The sequence below is a fragment of the Rissa tridactyla genome, chromosome 8, assembly GCF_028500815.1.
Source record: "Rissa tridactyla isolate bRisTri1 chromosome 8, bRisTri1.patW.cur.20221130, whole genome shotgun sequence".
NCBI classification, from domain to species: domain Eukaryota; kingdom Metazoa; phylum Chordata; class Aves; order Charadriiformes; family Laridae; genus Rissa; species Rissa tridactyla.
In genome coordinates this window covers 43,699,953-43,713,118 of record NC_071473.1, presented here as the reverse complement: position 1 = coordinate 43,713,118, position 13,166 = coordinate 43,699,953, and the positions used below count along the sequence as shown (strand labels likewise).

Here is a 13,166-nt window from a genome sequence, read left to right as displayed (position 1 = left end):
ATTCAGAAAACTCTGAGGGAAGCTGTGTGCTTTTCTACGGCAAGGGGAAATCCCTGGTGTCAGACAGAGCCTCGGAGATACCAGGGAACTTGGGGCAATCATAGGCTGGACCAAGAAAGATGAACCTTCAGAGAGCCAAAGTCAGAGTTCTAATAAAAGGAGAGATACCCCAGAACACTTTCTTAGGGGGATCTAAAGAAAAGAAAAGAAGGTAAGACATGCTTATCAAACCCACAGTGATATTACATACACTGCTTAATTTTCATACTCACTGATATTTTTTCATTCGTTTCATTTCACACTCACTGATATTTTCATTCACTCAAATGCATTTAGATCCTCCAGCAATCTTTGCCACAAGATTTTTCCTGAGAGTTAAACATTCTTATTGGTGTAGCTTTAGAGCAGATGGGCCACAGCAACAGAGCCCAAACACACATTCACAATTAAATATACTTAGTTGGTGGCACAGATTAAGTTTATTGTTTCTGTTACAATCATCCTGCTCACGCAAATACAGTTATTTATTTATACATTTGTACAGCTGTCCCTTATTTTTTTTTTTGGTTAAAGTTCACAATTTAGAAATAACTGTAGTCTTCTGGAAAAAAAAAAAAGTCAAAACAAAGAACCACTCGTCCTGTTCCAAATCTGGCATAAGATGCAGTGTACTTATACTGAAGCGAGAGCGCATATGCTCTGCACCTTTTTTGAAGCCAGAAAGGCACACGCTCAGTAAGGTCCACATGCCCATATTCCAGCTTTCATCTAACAGTCTCACTTAATTCAGAAGTCACGAAAAGGAATCTGAAGACAAACTTTTCAGGCACAAAGCCTGCACATCACATGGATTCACATACTTTTTTTTTTTTTTTTTTTTTAAACTTGAGAGAGGTTAAGCATGAAAAGTTTTCGCTCCAAAAATGGTTCAGCACATGGGAATTGCAGCTACTGCTTTGCAAATTTTTTTAAAGGTTAAAAAGTCACCATGAGATAGAGAGAAAAACCTGCACGAATTGAAGGTGAAACCAGATCCCTACCTCCCGAGTCACAGCTCCCCACACCTCTGTCCTGAAGCCCAGGTTGGCTTATGGAGACTTGCAGTCCCATCACCTTAGCTCTTCATTCCCAAACTGCACCCTTGGCTGGGTTTGTATAATGATTTGGTAATTCCATAAACTGGATCAGTGAACTGATCTGGATTAAAAATAATCTTGCACAAAACGAGTAGATGGACGGAGGATGGAAAACTCACGTTCGAACATAAGGATTATTTTACTACCTGGTTTATTGCACTGTCTACAGGCAGTTATGCTAGCTCAGGTAACGGAGCAGCACAAGGGGCAGCATGAACTCCTTAAGGTAACAGTGCCATGTAAAAAAGGGGATGCAGACACAGAACCCGAGCCTTTTTTTCTTTTTAAATCTACTCTTACATTATGCCACATCTATTTCACCCTGACTGAAGCAGCATGCAAATCTTCAGCGGCTTCCAGAAGTGAAGAAATGAGCTGTTGCCACTGAAGTTTGTTTTGAAGTACGAGCTCCAGCTGGTTAATCAGCGCTATGAATTTAAGAGCCAGCAGTGAACTTCTGCCTACAGTTTCATCTGCTCATCTCTGGAATTACGTTCCTAATCATTGTTCTCTAAAAAAAGAAAAATGAATGCAGGGAATCTGTCGCAGAGAAATTAGTTAATCGACCACACTTTAAATGGAGCTTTGGTTACCACCACTTCGGTACCAGAGCTTCGCAACACTCTGAACATGAGTTACCAAATATTGCCTCTTAATCCCAGCTTCCTCCTGCAGTCAAGGCAGGTGGAAGGGACTGAAGCAGTCAGGGTGTTGTGAAGGGTAATCCAATTGCCCCTGTTATAAATAGCAGCAACAGCTCAGACAACAATCCTAGTTTGAATATTAAAAGCAAATACAGACTGTGCTGTATGTTCACTAACGTACAGCCAGCTGTGACAAAGCATTTTGTGAGAAAACGGACTTTTCACCTTTAGGCAGAAGTGAGAGCGATTTAAGTCTCTCAAATGAGCGCGTGACAATAAAACAAACATAGGAATTATACCTCTTGTGTACTCTGACCCAATTCTGTCATTCAAAATCTACATTAATATATATATTTAAAAAATCGTGCTCTTTGTAAGTGCCTTCAAATTGTATATAATACACAACACACTAACTGCAGAGGTGAAAAAGTGAGAAAATCTTCACTTCAGAACAAACATACAAGGGAGAAAAAAGGCACTATTTCATAAAAATCACAAGGAAAGAAAAGCAGAGCCGTGCAAAATGCTGCTCCCTTTGCCAGCAGTGACAGCGGGTCAGCAGCTGCCCCCATGGGAAGATGTATTACTGGAAAAGCCGTGGAGCTCCGGGTGGGGAGGTGCTGCCCAGACACCAGAAGTGATTTGAGGAGCGTGCATGTTTTGGCTTGCGTGTTTATTTAGCCCGGGTTTTACAAAACACAGAGTAAGGAGGTGACAGGAGGTAAACGTGAGCAGTAGCATGCTCCAATGTCCCTGGCATGAGCCAGGCACTGAACAGCTGGAGCAATGGGAAACACCGACAGGTTAACAGACCAGGGCACCCTCGATTCCTCTTTCATCCCTCCTTTCCCCTCCTGAGAGTCCTGAACTCCTTTAGCCAGTGTTAACCAAGGAACTGAGGGAAGCTAATGATGTTCAGCACTGCCCAGGAGAAAATACACCTGCATCAACTTGTCCCTGCAAATTCAAACCTCAATAATGCAACAACAAATATTTCCTTTGTCTTTTCTGTGGGGACAGGCAGAATAAACAAGATACAGGATCTGAGAGGAGTCATGATAAAGACTCCCGGTCAGCGCTCCGGCACCCCCAAACACCCTCTGGGGCACTGACACATACAAATTTCCTGACAGAGCTGTGATTACAGCAGTTACTGGGACACCAAATGTAACTTTGAGCTCTGAAACCATCTCTGCCATCATAGTACACTATTCCTGAACACACAAGCACAGAGCAAGAGACTTAAAGAAGGGACAGGGGTTTGAGTACTCCCCGTTGCTAAAACAGGAGTGATCTTGTTTTGAAGGAAAGCAGAAGGCATTTCTCACAGTAGCATCTGGGACACAGGGACCCTGACTTCAGCAGGAGCCTCGAGAAATGTCCACTCTTTCATTGGCCACAAGTCACTTTCACAGTTCAAATTAACAAAATGAACCACTTCAGTGTATTTCAAAATAGATGTACATTACACATATATTTAGAAGACAAAAAAAACCCTACCATCAATAACTAATTCAGCATATATATATACAATTTCAGGTGTCTTAAAAAATTAAGAGATACTACCCACTGCACCTGAAGAGACCGCAAAATATGCAGCAGATGGATCATGCTACAGTCAGGGAATAGCTTCAAATTCTCCCAGCAATCCTCAGTGGCAAACTAATTATCCAGCCAATTTCTTCAGTGAGCTCTCACGAACCACGTGAAGCTGCCATCCTTTGCCTTCCTCTGCTCTCCTTAAATAGTTAATCACAAAGGAAGCAGCCATCACCTGCGCTGACAGTCTCTAGCACTGAGCTCATGCCCTGTCACTTCAGTACAAGCCCACGCTGGGTATGGCAGTAATTCAGGAGGCACCCAGACAGCCAAACATGAATAAAGCCAGTTCTAAGCAGAGGGTTAAAAATTCTCTTTTAAAAATATTTTTTCTGAATATCTGAGGAACAAAGCAGGAAAGCGTGGAATGGAAAGATGCTCTTGTGTGCTTATTATAAGAGGCTCTGCTTCCTGGAAATGGTTATGGAAACGAATGGGGAAGCATTGGGGATGAGGGGACCACATTTTTAAATTATCCTATTATTTTTAAATTACCCCTGCTAATGCCCTTGCAAAAGCGCCAGTTCCACTTGAAGCCCCTATCTGCCATTTGCATGTAATTTTTTTTTTTTCCTAAAGTACAAAAGCTGCATAAACTATACCTGCAAGACAGCAATGGCAAAGAAATTTTTGTCAAGCTCTCGTATCAAGAAGACAGGCGTCTACCCTGTACACTCTGAAGAAAGGCCATCTGAAGCTGCCCCAGCTATTCACAACTGGCCTGTGGAAGTAGAGAAATGCACAGGAGCCTATGACCTACAATATCAAGGAGGAACTAAACACCAGAAAAAAAACCACAGAAGAATGACTTGAAAGAAAGCCACTGAAATTTCTATGGCTTCTATAAATCCATGTCATGCATTCTCCGCTGATATGAAAGCTTAAAAATTTTTGAACTTTATGTGCAAAGAAACAATTCAGTATGAAAATATTACAGGAGAGCTGTTTTCCTCAGAGTGGAGAACAGGCTACCATATTGTAAAATAAGAAAAAAAAAAAAGAAAAAAAGACAACTATGGAGAAAATACCAATTGCTAATCGATAGACAGTTTGCATCAGAATAATCAAACAAACCAAACTGATTTTGTTTCTGAACTGACTTAGAGAAGTTTGTGATTCATATAGGACTATTTCTTAGCACCAACTGACTAGAAAGAGATGTTTACGATTACATCCTTGGTGCTAAAAATAGTATTATTTATCTGAGTAACAAATGTTAAATTTACTATTTTGGTCACAACACCTATAGATTTGTTGTATATTGAACTTCCCCTTTCCCCCTTATTCTGAAATCCTTTCAGATACTCTCTATCTTTCTTTAAATACTTCTTTCCCATGTTGTCTTACCAAACACAGATTCACAAGTCTGCAGGCTGCAGACATGCCCTGTCTACTGCCGCCTCTAATTTCTAGTATTAGCTGCCAACTTACAAGAGCTTGTGGTCGGAAAATTGTCAGTAGCTGAACTGTGCTGGGCTGGCATGTCAACCGCAAACCGTGGGCAGAGGTCTCCTTTCTCATTTGACACAGAATAGGGCATAGAAAGAACAGTACACAGGCAGCATCGTTTCCACAGTAAGGCCAGACATGCAGGAGACTGCAGTGTTACCACTGCAAACACAAGTTAGTGCCTTCTACAAAAAGGTCAAAGCATTAGCTCCAGACTTGTAGGTGACCTCAGATCTACTAAAAATAGTCTAATTCACTGAACATAGTAGCCTAATTCACTGACCTATTGATGCCATTTTACCAAAGACGCTTGTAATTTTCTTTGTATCATTCCGAAACCAGTAACCTTACTTCAGGCCCTTTGAGTCATTATCTACTTGTTGGGAGATCTGCAAGAGGCAGAATCGTATTGTCCTGGAAAGCAAAAAATGAGACAACTTCTTCATTTACAGTGAGCAGCAGATACAGCCCAGCCAGCCAGCTCCTACTGAGGTGCAGGACTGAGATCACGCATCCATATCTCTTGGTGGGGAGCCACTGTCATAATTCAGATTACAGCATGTTTTTCTGAAGCTATGCCAGTCTGCTCTTAAGGCATAACAATTAAAAAAAACCAGGACCAAACAAAACGGGGCACAACGGATTAGACCCAACATCCATTTTGCCCAATACTTGCTGTCTGCATCCATTATTTGGCCAATATTTCAGTAAAAAGCCTAAGAAACAGGGAATATGTAAAGCTACACTCTGCCCTCAACATCCATTTAGGTTCCAGCCTCCTGTAACTTAGAGATTTGCGTGCCTGTTTCTGAATCCTTATGGTCAATAGAACCTGACTGTCAGTCTTTTTCTTTTTTTTTTTTTAAATCTTTTGCTCACTATGGAACTCATTCTCAGAAAAATGTAACTGGAAATAGCATTTCCCTTTGTTTATTTTAAACCCGGTGCACAATATTTGCATTTAATACCTGCAAATCTTGTACTGAGACAAGCAATCACCTAAACACCTTTCTGCATGCCATTCACTACGTTACACATACTTGTGAGTACCCTCTGCTTGCTCTACCTCAATAAGTCTATTCATTCTTTTTGAGTGTGGAAATAGCTCCATGTTTTTGTTTAGTCTTTATTGCCCCTATACATACCTAATTCTTCTAGATCTGTTTCCAAATTAGTTGAGGAGAATTAGATGTGTTGTTGAAGATGGAGGGACAAGGGGTATTTATACAGTGTCATAACATATTCTTGGGTTTTCTGCATTTACCTCCTAATATATCCATGGTCTTTTAACCATCACTAGTCGATAAGTCACAGAGCCATCCACAGTAATTCCAAGATCTCTTTCCTGATTTCGAGCCATAACTAAAGTCCATCATTAGGTATACGCTGACAGATCAATCTTCTCAACAAACACTACCTTACATCTATCAGAACTGAACTGTCCTGCTATTTTTTTGCCCTGTCACTTAGCACTGTGACACTCCTCTGATGTTTCTCACAATCAGCTTTTGGTCTTGCTACCTGGAAAAATGTGTCAGTGCTTTATTATTCATCCTCCACTCCAGACAGCTTATGAGCACTTGAAACAGCAGAGACCCCAGCATACATTCTCCAGAGGACTCCAAGGGTAACATTGCTGTATTGTCCAATCTTCTTATTTTTTTCCACACAGTTTCCAATCTTTACCTAGTCACTTCCTAACAACCACAGGATTTTAATTACCCCAAAGTCTTTGAAAGTGAAACCAAGTGTTTGGTTGGGTTTTTTTTTGTTTCTTTTTTAAACAAGAAATCAGATATACTGTTTATTAGTTAAATCACCTTTCTCATAGAATTGTCTAGGTTGGAAGGGACCTTTAAGATCATCAAGTCAAACCATCAGCCTAACACTGCCAAAACCACCACTAAACCATGTCCCTAAGCACCACGTCCACCCAGCTTTTAAATACCTCCCAGGATAGCTATTCCACCACTTCCCTGAGCAGCCCGTTCCAATGTTTAATAACCCTTTCAATGAAGAAATTTTTCCTAATATCCAATCTAAACCTCCCCTGGTGTAACTTGAGGCCATTTCCTCTTGTCCTATCACTTGCTACTTGGGAGACACCCTCGCCTCTCTACAACCTTCTTCCAGGTAGTTGTAGAGAGCAAGAAGGTCTCCCCTCAGCCTCCTTTTCTCCAGGCTGAACACCCCCAGCTCCCTCAGCCACTCCTCGTAAGACTTGTGCTCCAGACCCCTCACCAGCTCCGTTGCCCTTCTCCGGACTCGCTCCAGAATCTCAACATCTTTCTTGTAGTGAGGGGCCCAAAGCTGAACACAGTATTCAGGGTGATCATCCAGTCATTCAAACAACATAAGCAGATTTACAGGGCACGACTTCCTGCTGTAGAAGACAACTTGACTCCTCTCCATCATCGCCTTTATTCCTGTGAACAAACATTAATTCTATTCTTCTTTTTTTTTTTTTTCAAATACTTTCTACCAAAGTGCCTAATACAGAAACCAGGCTCACTATTAGTTTCTAGTTTCCCAAATGCTCCATGGGGCCCTCTTGAAAAGCCTGACACGTTTCATTCTTCCATTCTAAGGCCAATTTACGCAATGATTATACACAACCGTGTGTAACTCAGCAACTTCACCACTGAGTTCTTCACAAAGTGAGAAACTTTTCCTAGCAATTCATTGTGCAGATTTGCTCCAAAACGTCAACCTTCTGTCAGCTTCCCCCAGCGTGTTGCCCAGAAAGGAAGGCTCCACGTGGGAACTGTGCTGCCGTGAACAGCAATGCAAATAACTTCTCTGCTACGGCTTTACCTTCCCGTAGCTCACATGTAATATTATGATCATCTATCAGCCCATTGGGATCTCTGGCAGGCTTTCTGCTTTTGACAGTTAGACAAAAAGCTTTATTTTTTTTTTTTTTTTAATGCCTTTATAAAGTTGTTCCTCAACATTTTTTGGCCTACCTTATTATGGTTTATATTTAACTTGCCAAAGTTAATGCTCTTTCCTATTCTCCTCATTTGGATACAACTCTTGCTTCAGAAAGATGACTTATTACTAGGAGCCTTGTTTACTTTACTGTTTAAGCCAGTCCTTGTTCACTTTTGTGGCTTTCCTACAATCTCTTATTTCCCCTCCCCTTCTTGGACTTTCACCATCAAACTAGACACAGTATTCTAGAAGTCTTGGATTGTGGGGTTTCTGGGGGGTTTGGGTTTTTAATTTGAAATCAGTGCTACACACAAACGTTCTCAACTTACGCGTGTACATATGAACCCGAAATAGCATTTCAGCTATGATATTTTGTTGAGATGACATGAAGCTTTCCCTGTGTCTGTTTCCAAGACAAGTTTTTCTATCTTGAAGGTATAATCTGCATTTGTTCCTCCCAGATGTCTTATTTCATATTGGATATATTAAAATATGTTTTGTTGGACTGTGGCCATTTAAATCAGGCAATCCAGACGGTTCTCTAAAAGTAACCAATCCTTTATTTAGTACCCTCCAATACGCGTATCATCTGCACGCTTAGCCTAGGATTTTTTCCAGCTAGGATTATCGATGAAGGCATAAAGCATTGCTAGAATGTGAACTGATTGACTGAGGACCCTCATAAAACACAAACAATCATAAAACACAAACAATCATTTTAGCCTTTCCTTACCAGAAACCACATTTTGAGATTTCTCAGGGCATTGCTCTTTAAAACGTCTAGTGCTTGCTTATGCTTGGTAAAGTCTGAACTCACATTTTTACCATTAAAGAAGCACTTACCAAGAGGAGTTACATCCTCTGAAAAATATTTATTCTATCTCAACTATTTCCATCATATTTTGCCTATTTACATTAAAAATTGCACTAAAAAGTCAGGAACCTTTAGAATGGGAAAACATTTATTCATTTTATTCATGCTTGAAAACAGCCAAACCAACTGTATACAAATAAAAAAAAAAAAAACAACAAAAGCACACATTTTGTAGCAAAGACCAAGCCTGAAAAAAGTCAGCCACAGAGATGTTTTCCTAGTGATACGAGCAACTGAAAACAAAAGCTAGAATGAAAGAAATCATGCAGCTCAAATTCTTAAATCAACAGGCAAGCTAATTTGGCTTTAAGAGTTCTAAATATATTAAATTCTGATACCTGGCTTGGTAATATTAAATTTGCATAATTTTTTGAGTATGACAGAAGTTTCAGAAGAGAAAGACTTTTAAGTGTAGCATGGAATTCTTTGCAGAACTACTGGTCAGCCAGTAGTTCCTTACACCAATCCTAGGTAAAATAATGAAGTGTCTGACACTGAATTCAATTAATAAAGAATCAAAGGACATCCTGGAAAAAAATGTCAACCTTACTGAGGTTCAAGGTTCACGTTAGAGAAGCAAGTGAACATAAATCCCCAGCAAGATACTGTCTTTAGAACTATGAATATGATTTTTCAACGTATGAACATGAGAACAACCACCTAGTTAGACCACAAACAAGTTACTACCTCTTTGCATGGAATTAGTTCAATGCAGTGAGCTACCAGGAAAAGGTGAGTGAACAGCAATTTGTAAGTAGCTACTGAGGGAGAGAATAACTAACACTTCAGATTCTAGCAGGCAAAAACACTCCTCCTTGAAGCCAAGGTCTTAAATTAATTTAAAATTAAAATAAGATTAATATTTTTGCAATAATGAGTTTATCCATAGGAATGGCATAGCCCATTATTACCAGATTCTCCATTAATTGAAATCTTTAAATCAAGCTAACTAGCCCATGATCCATGATGAATTTACTGGAAGAAAACACCATGTCCTGCGTCATGAAACAAATCAGGATAAGGGACCATTTAACAGTATTTTCTGGCTTTAACTGTACTAAACAGTCTTCCTTCTTCAGTGTATATAATTTAGCTCTGCAGAATCAATACGTAAGAACAGCCATGCCTTGGAAAGGGCAATTACATTTCAGCTGCATAAAGAAAGTAAGGCTTTATCTTCAGGCATCTTACCGCTGTTATATTACCTTATATTCCTGTTTTATACTATTTGCATTTAATATGTATACAAACACAGATTTAAAAGCACTCAAAGTTCTTAAAAGAAGAGGATGATAATGTATCTGCCTTCAGTTCTAGTATTTATTTATATTCCAACCAGAGTTCCAAAATTCACACAAATTACAGTACTGATAATTGTTTGTTTTACACTGGTGATGGAGAACATAGTCTCAACACTTAGTGTTTTGTTTTTAAGGCCTGGCTGCAGTATCTGCTGGTTACAAGGCAGTGTCAGATTTTTATTTTTAAATTTTAAACTTTCCAGATACCATGTTTGCCAATAATAACAAAGAAAGAAGATACCACCAGATTCAGGCTTGGCCTGAAGGCCATGGGCACCCAACCTAACCTCTGTAGGTGCAAGTCATGGAAATTTCCTCCTCAAAAGAAATAAAATATCTTTCAGAAAAGTACCGGTTGTGTTAAGAAGTCCACAAGCTCTTTTGCCAAAGAGATCACTGCAGTAGAGCACCTTTTCCACATGCATTAGAAGCTTGTACAAAGGTCAAATAACTATTAAGTCAAATTTTCCATTTGATGAACTGAGATCCTTGAGCTTCAACAGTATTATGTTTTTGCCAATCTATCTTCTGAACTGTCTTCCAGCAATTCTACCAACTCCTTGAAATGCAGAAGCCACATGGTGCATTAGAGAAAGCCGTAAGTCAAATTTGAAGGTAAGTTTTGGTTGATCTGTCATGATTACATTCCTCATTTCTGAGAGCTGTCACACAGTACTGACTATGAAACTTTCTACCCTTTCAGAGGGAAACAAATTCAGAAGAAACTAGTAATACTTTAGCAATCAATGACTTCTCAACACAGTAAGATCCACAACTTATTAATAACACGTTTTTGACCACTTGGAAAACACTACTGCAAAGCCTCCAGGCACCTAAGGGATGCTTTACCCTGTTCTCCCAACAAAAAACAAAAGATCACACTTTACTACTCCTGATAACTTAATCTGTAACTTCATAACCTAACCTTCCTAAGGATCACGTCATCTGGTACCAGCAGTGAGCTTCACCACGCATCTGTATCATGCACTGACAATATAATTTGTTTTATTACTCAACATACAGAACTCTGTACTCTTTGAGCAGGCTCCGAGTCAGACTAAAATTAATTAAGCCATTGCCACTGACCACTCAAATAGCCCAGAATTCCAACACCGCTCTCCCCTTGAACCAATCAAATGACAGAATAATGACAGTTTTCAAGATAATCTCTGCAGATCACCCACCCTGAAGGATGAGAAGTCATCACGGAAAGGGGAAAAAAAAAACCCACTAATTACTTACTTTGGGAAGATGACAGTCATGAGCGCCGATGCATAACCAGGTTTGCACACTCCCTCAGAGATATTTGCGTACTTTGATGCCAATTCTGGAGGCCTGAGGAAAAAAAAAAAAAGAAAAAGTAGAGAGTCAGGACTCTCCTGGCTATGAACTGGCTTTTGCAATCATACAAGGTATTTTTTTCCTTATACCTTTTCTGAAAAACAGCTGTGAGGAATAGCAGCAAACACAGATGGCTATTTATTTGTTGCAATATAGCATCACAGGAAAACAACAAAGGATAGGGTTAAGGGTATCTGAAATACCACTAAATCACTAGTTTTGCTGAAAGATTTTCATATCTAAAAAAGGTAAAAAGAGGTAAAGCTCTTGGAAGAAAAATACCAAGATATCATTTTAGACTGCAGCCTTTCAAAAAGAAGAAAACATAAACAGCACTTTGCTTTGGCTATTTTTCTAAAGTACGATCCAAGTTAAAATTACAAAAAGTATTATTTAGAATATTATTTAGAAGATAACCTTTCAAGCATTTGAAACAAACTACTGAGCAGTTCTGACAGGCTATCATCAAGAGATGCTTTCAGTATTTGGAACAGATGACATTGCTGCTGTTCTGTTGAGACGTGTCTTAATTCAGCTTGCCTAGTGATTTCAGGGCCAAATTTAGAATATAGAAGGTTTGCTCCTTTAGTTTTTGTACAGAAACAAGATTCACAACTCAAGAAGAGATATTTAAATCCAGTGCATACTTCTACCATAGATCTACTGAGTGACCTGGAAAAAACCATTTAATTTTATGTCCCTATTGACCACCTGCAGAATTTTTACATTTATTCATTTCATGAAAACATTACGAGGGTTAACTCATTTGTGCTTTCAAAGTAATATTAGATACCTTAATGTCAGTCACAGTATGAGAATTATTAATATTCCTTCAAAAGAAATGCATTTACAGTTAGTTGTTTGACAGTCAGTGGAGGTTGCAAGTGTTTACCGCAAAGAGTCAACCAATAATACTGTATTTGCTACACCATTTTGTTAGCTGTAGGCAAGTAATGAAAAGCTTTTTCCTACAGGTCAACAGTAGGAGTCAAATGAAGATGACAGTACAGATCCACAGAGTAAATCCACAAAAATAATTCTGAGGAGCCCATTATTATCACAACTGCGCTTTCTTTTCCAGGTGTCACCAACACGTACATCACCAATACCAGTTAACTAGCAAACGACTGCTAAATGTAATGAGCCTGGATTCAGAGAGTTTCAAGCAAGTGGACTCCTGAGCTGAAGACAAGGTTCCTGGAGGGATTGTGAGCAGTGGAGCAAACAGAACCCTGGCTGGCAAAATTACCTATCTGAATGACAGCAACTGCATGCTGAACTGGTAGTAACTATCCTTCTTGTTCTGGTACTGGGGTCGCTTCCCAATAGATCACTAGCCAGTTCCAACTGGGTGATCAATAGACAGACAGTTAATTTTACGATTAGCTGGATACAGTACAAAGCCTTCTAAACATGTAGTTCTTAAAGAATAAAATCTATTTCTGCTGAACAAAAATCTAAACCTTCAACAGCTGAAGAGGAAATAAACTGGAGAAAATAAAAAGTCATTAAGTACTTTATTTCTTAAGACCTTTGCAGATGAAAAGCACTGGAAAAAGCTTAAGAACATGGACCCAATTCTAATTCTGCCACAGATTTGCTGCATAGTTTTGGTGAAAACATGTAATATTTTACTATCACAATTCCTCATCTATAGGCTGGCAGAACAATACATTTGTCTATTTACACTGTCAATTATTTACAGCAAATTTCTCTAAATATATATTATGTAGACATGGAGAGATAGATACAGGTGTAACATTGTCTAGCACAACCCAAATCCATGAGTTTGGTTTCCATAGGTGATATATAATACATATCTCTAAATGAGAGACATGAGCAAGCATCTAAGACGTGAGCATCTAGAAGTCTGAATCCTGAAGACTTG

The 13,166-nt window shown here is 39.3% G+C and overlaps 1 protein-coding gene across 6 annotated transcripts in view; it reads right to left on the bottom strand.

Annotated features, from left to right (window-relative positions):
• Positions 1 to 13,166, bottom strand: part of ST3GAL3 (ST3 beta-galactoside alpha-2,3-sialyltransferase 3) — a 188,454-nt gene that overhangs the window by 108,041 nt on the left and 67,247 nt on the right. For all 6 annotated transcript variants that reach the window (XM_054211301.1, XM_054211303.1, XM_054211302.1 and 3 more), the window contains one exon: positions 11,180 to 11,272. In XM_054211301.1, the coding sequence (XP_054067276.1) occupies positions 11,180 to 11,272 (93 nt within the window). The remainder of the gene's footprint in view (positions 1 to 11,179; positions 11,273 to 13,166) is intronic.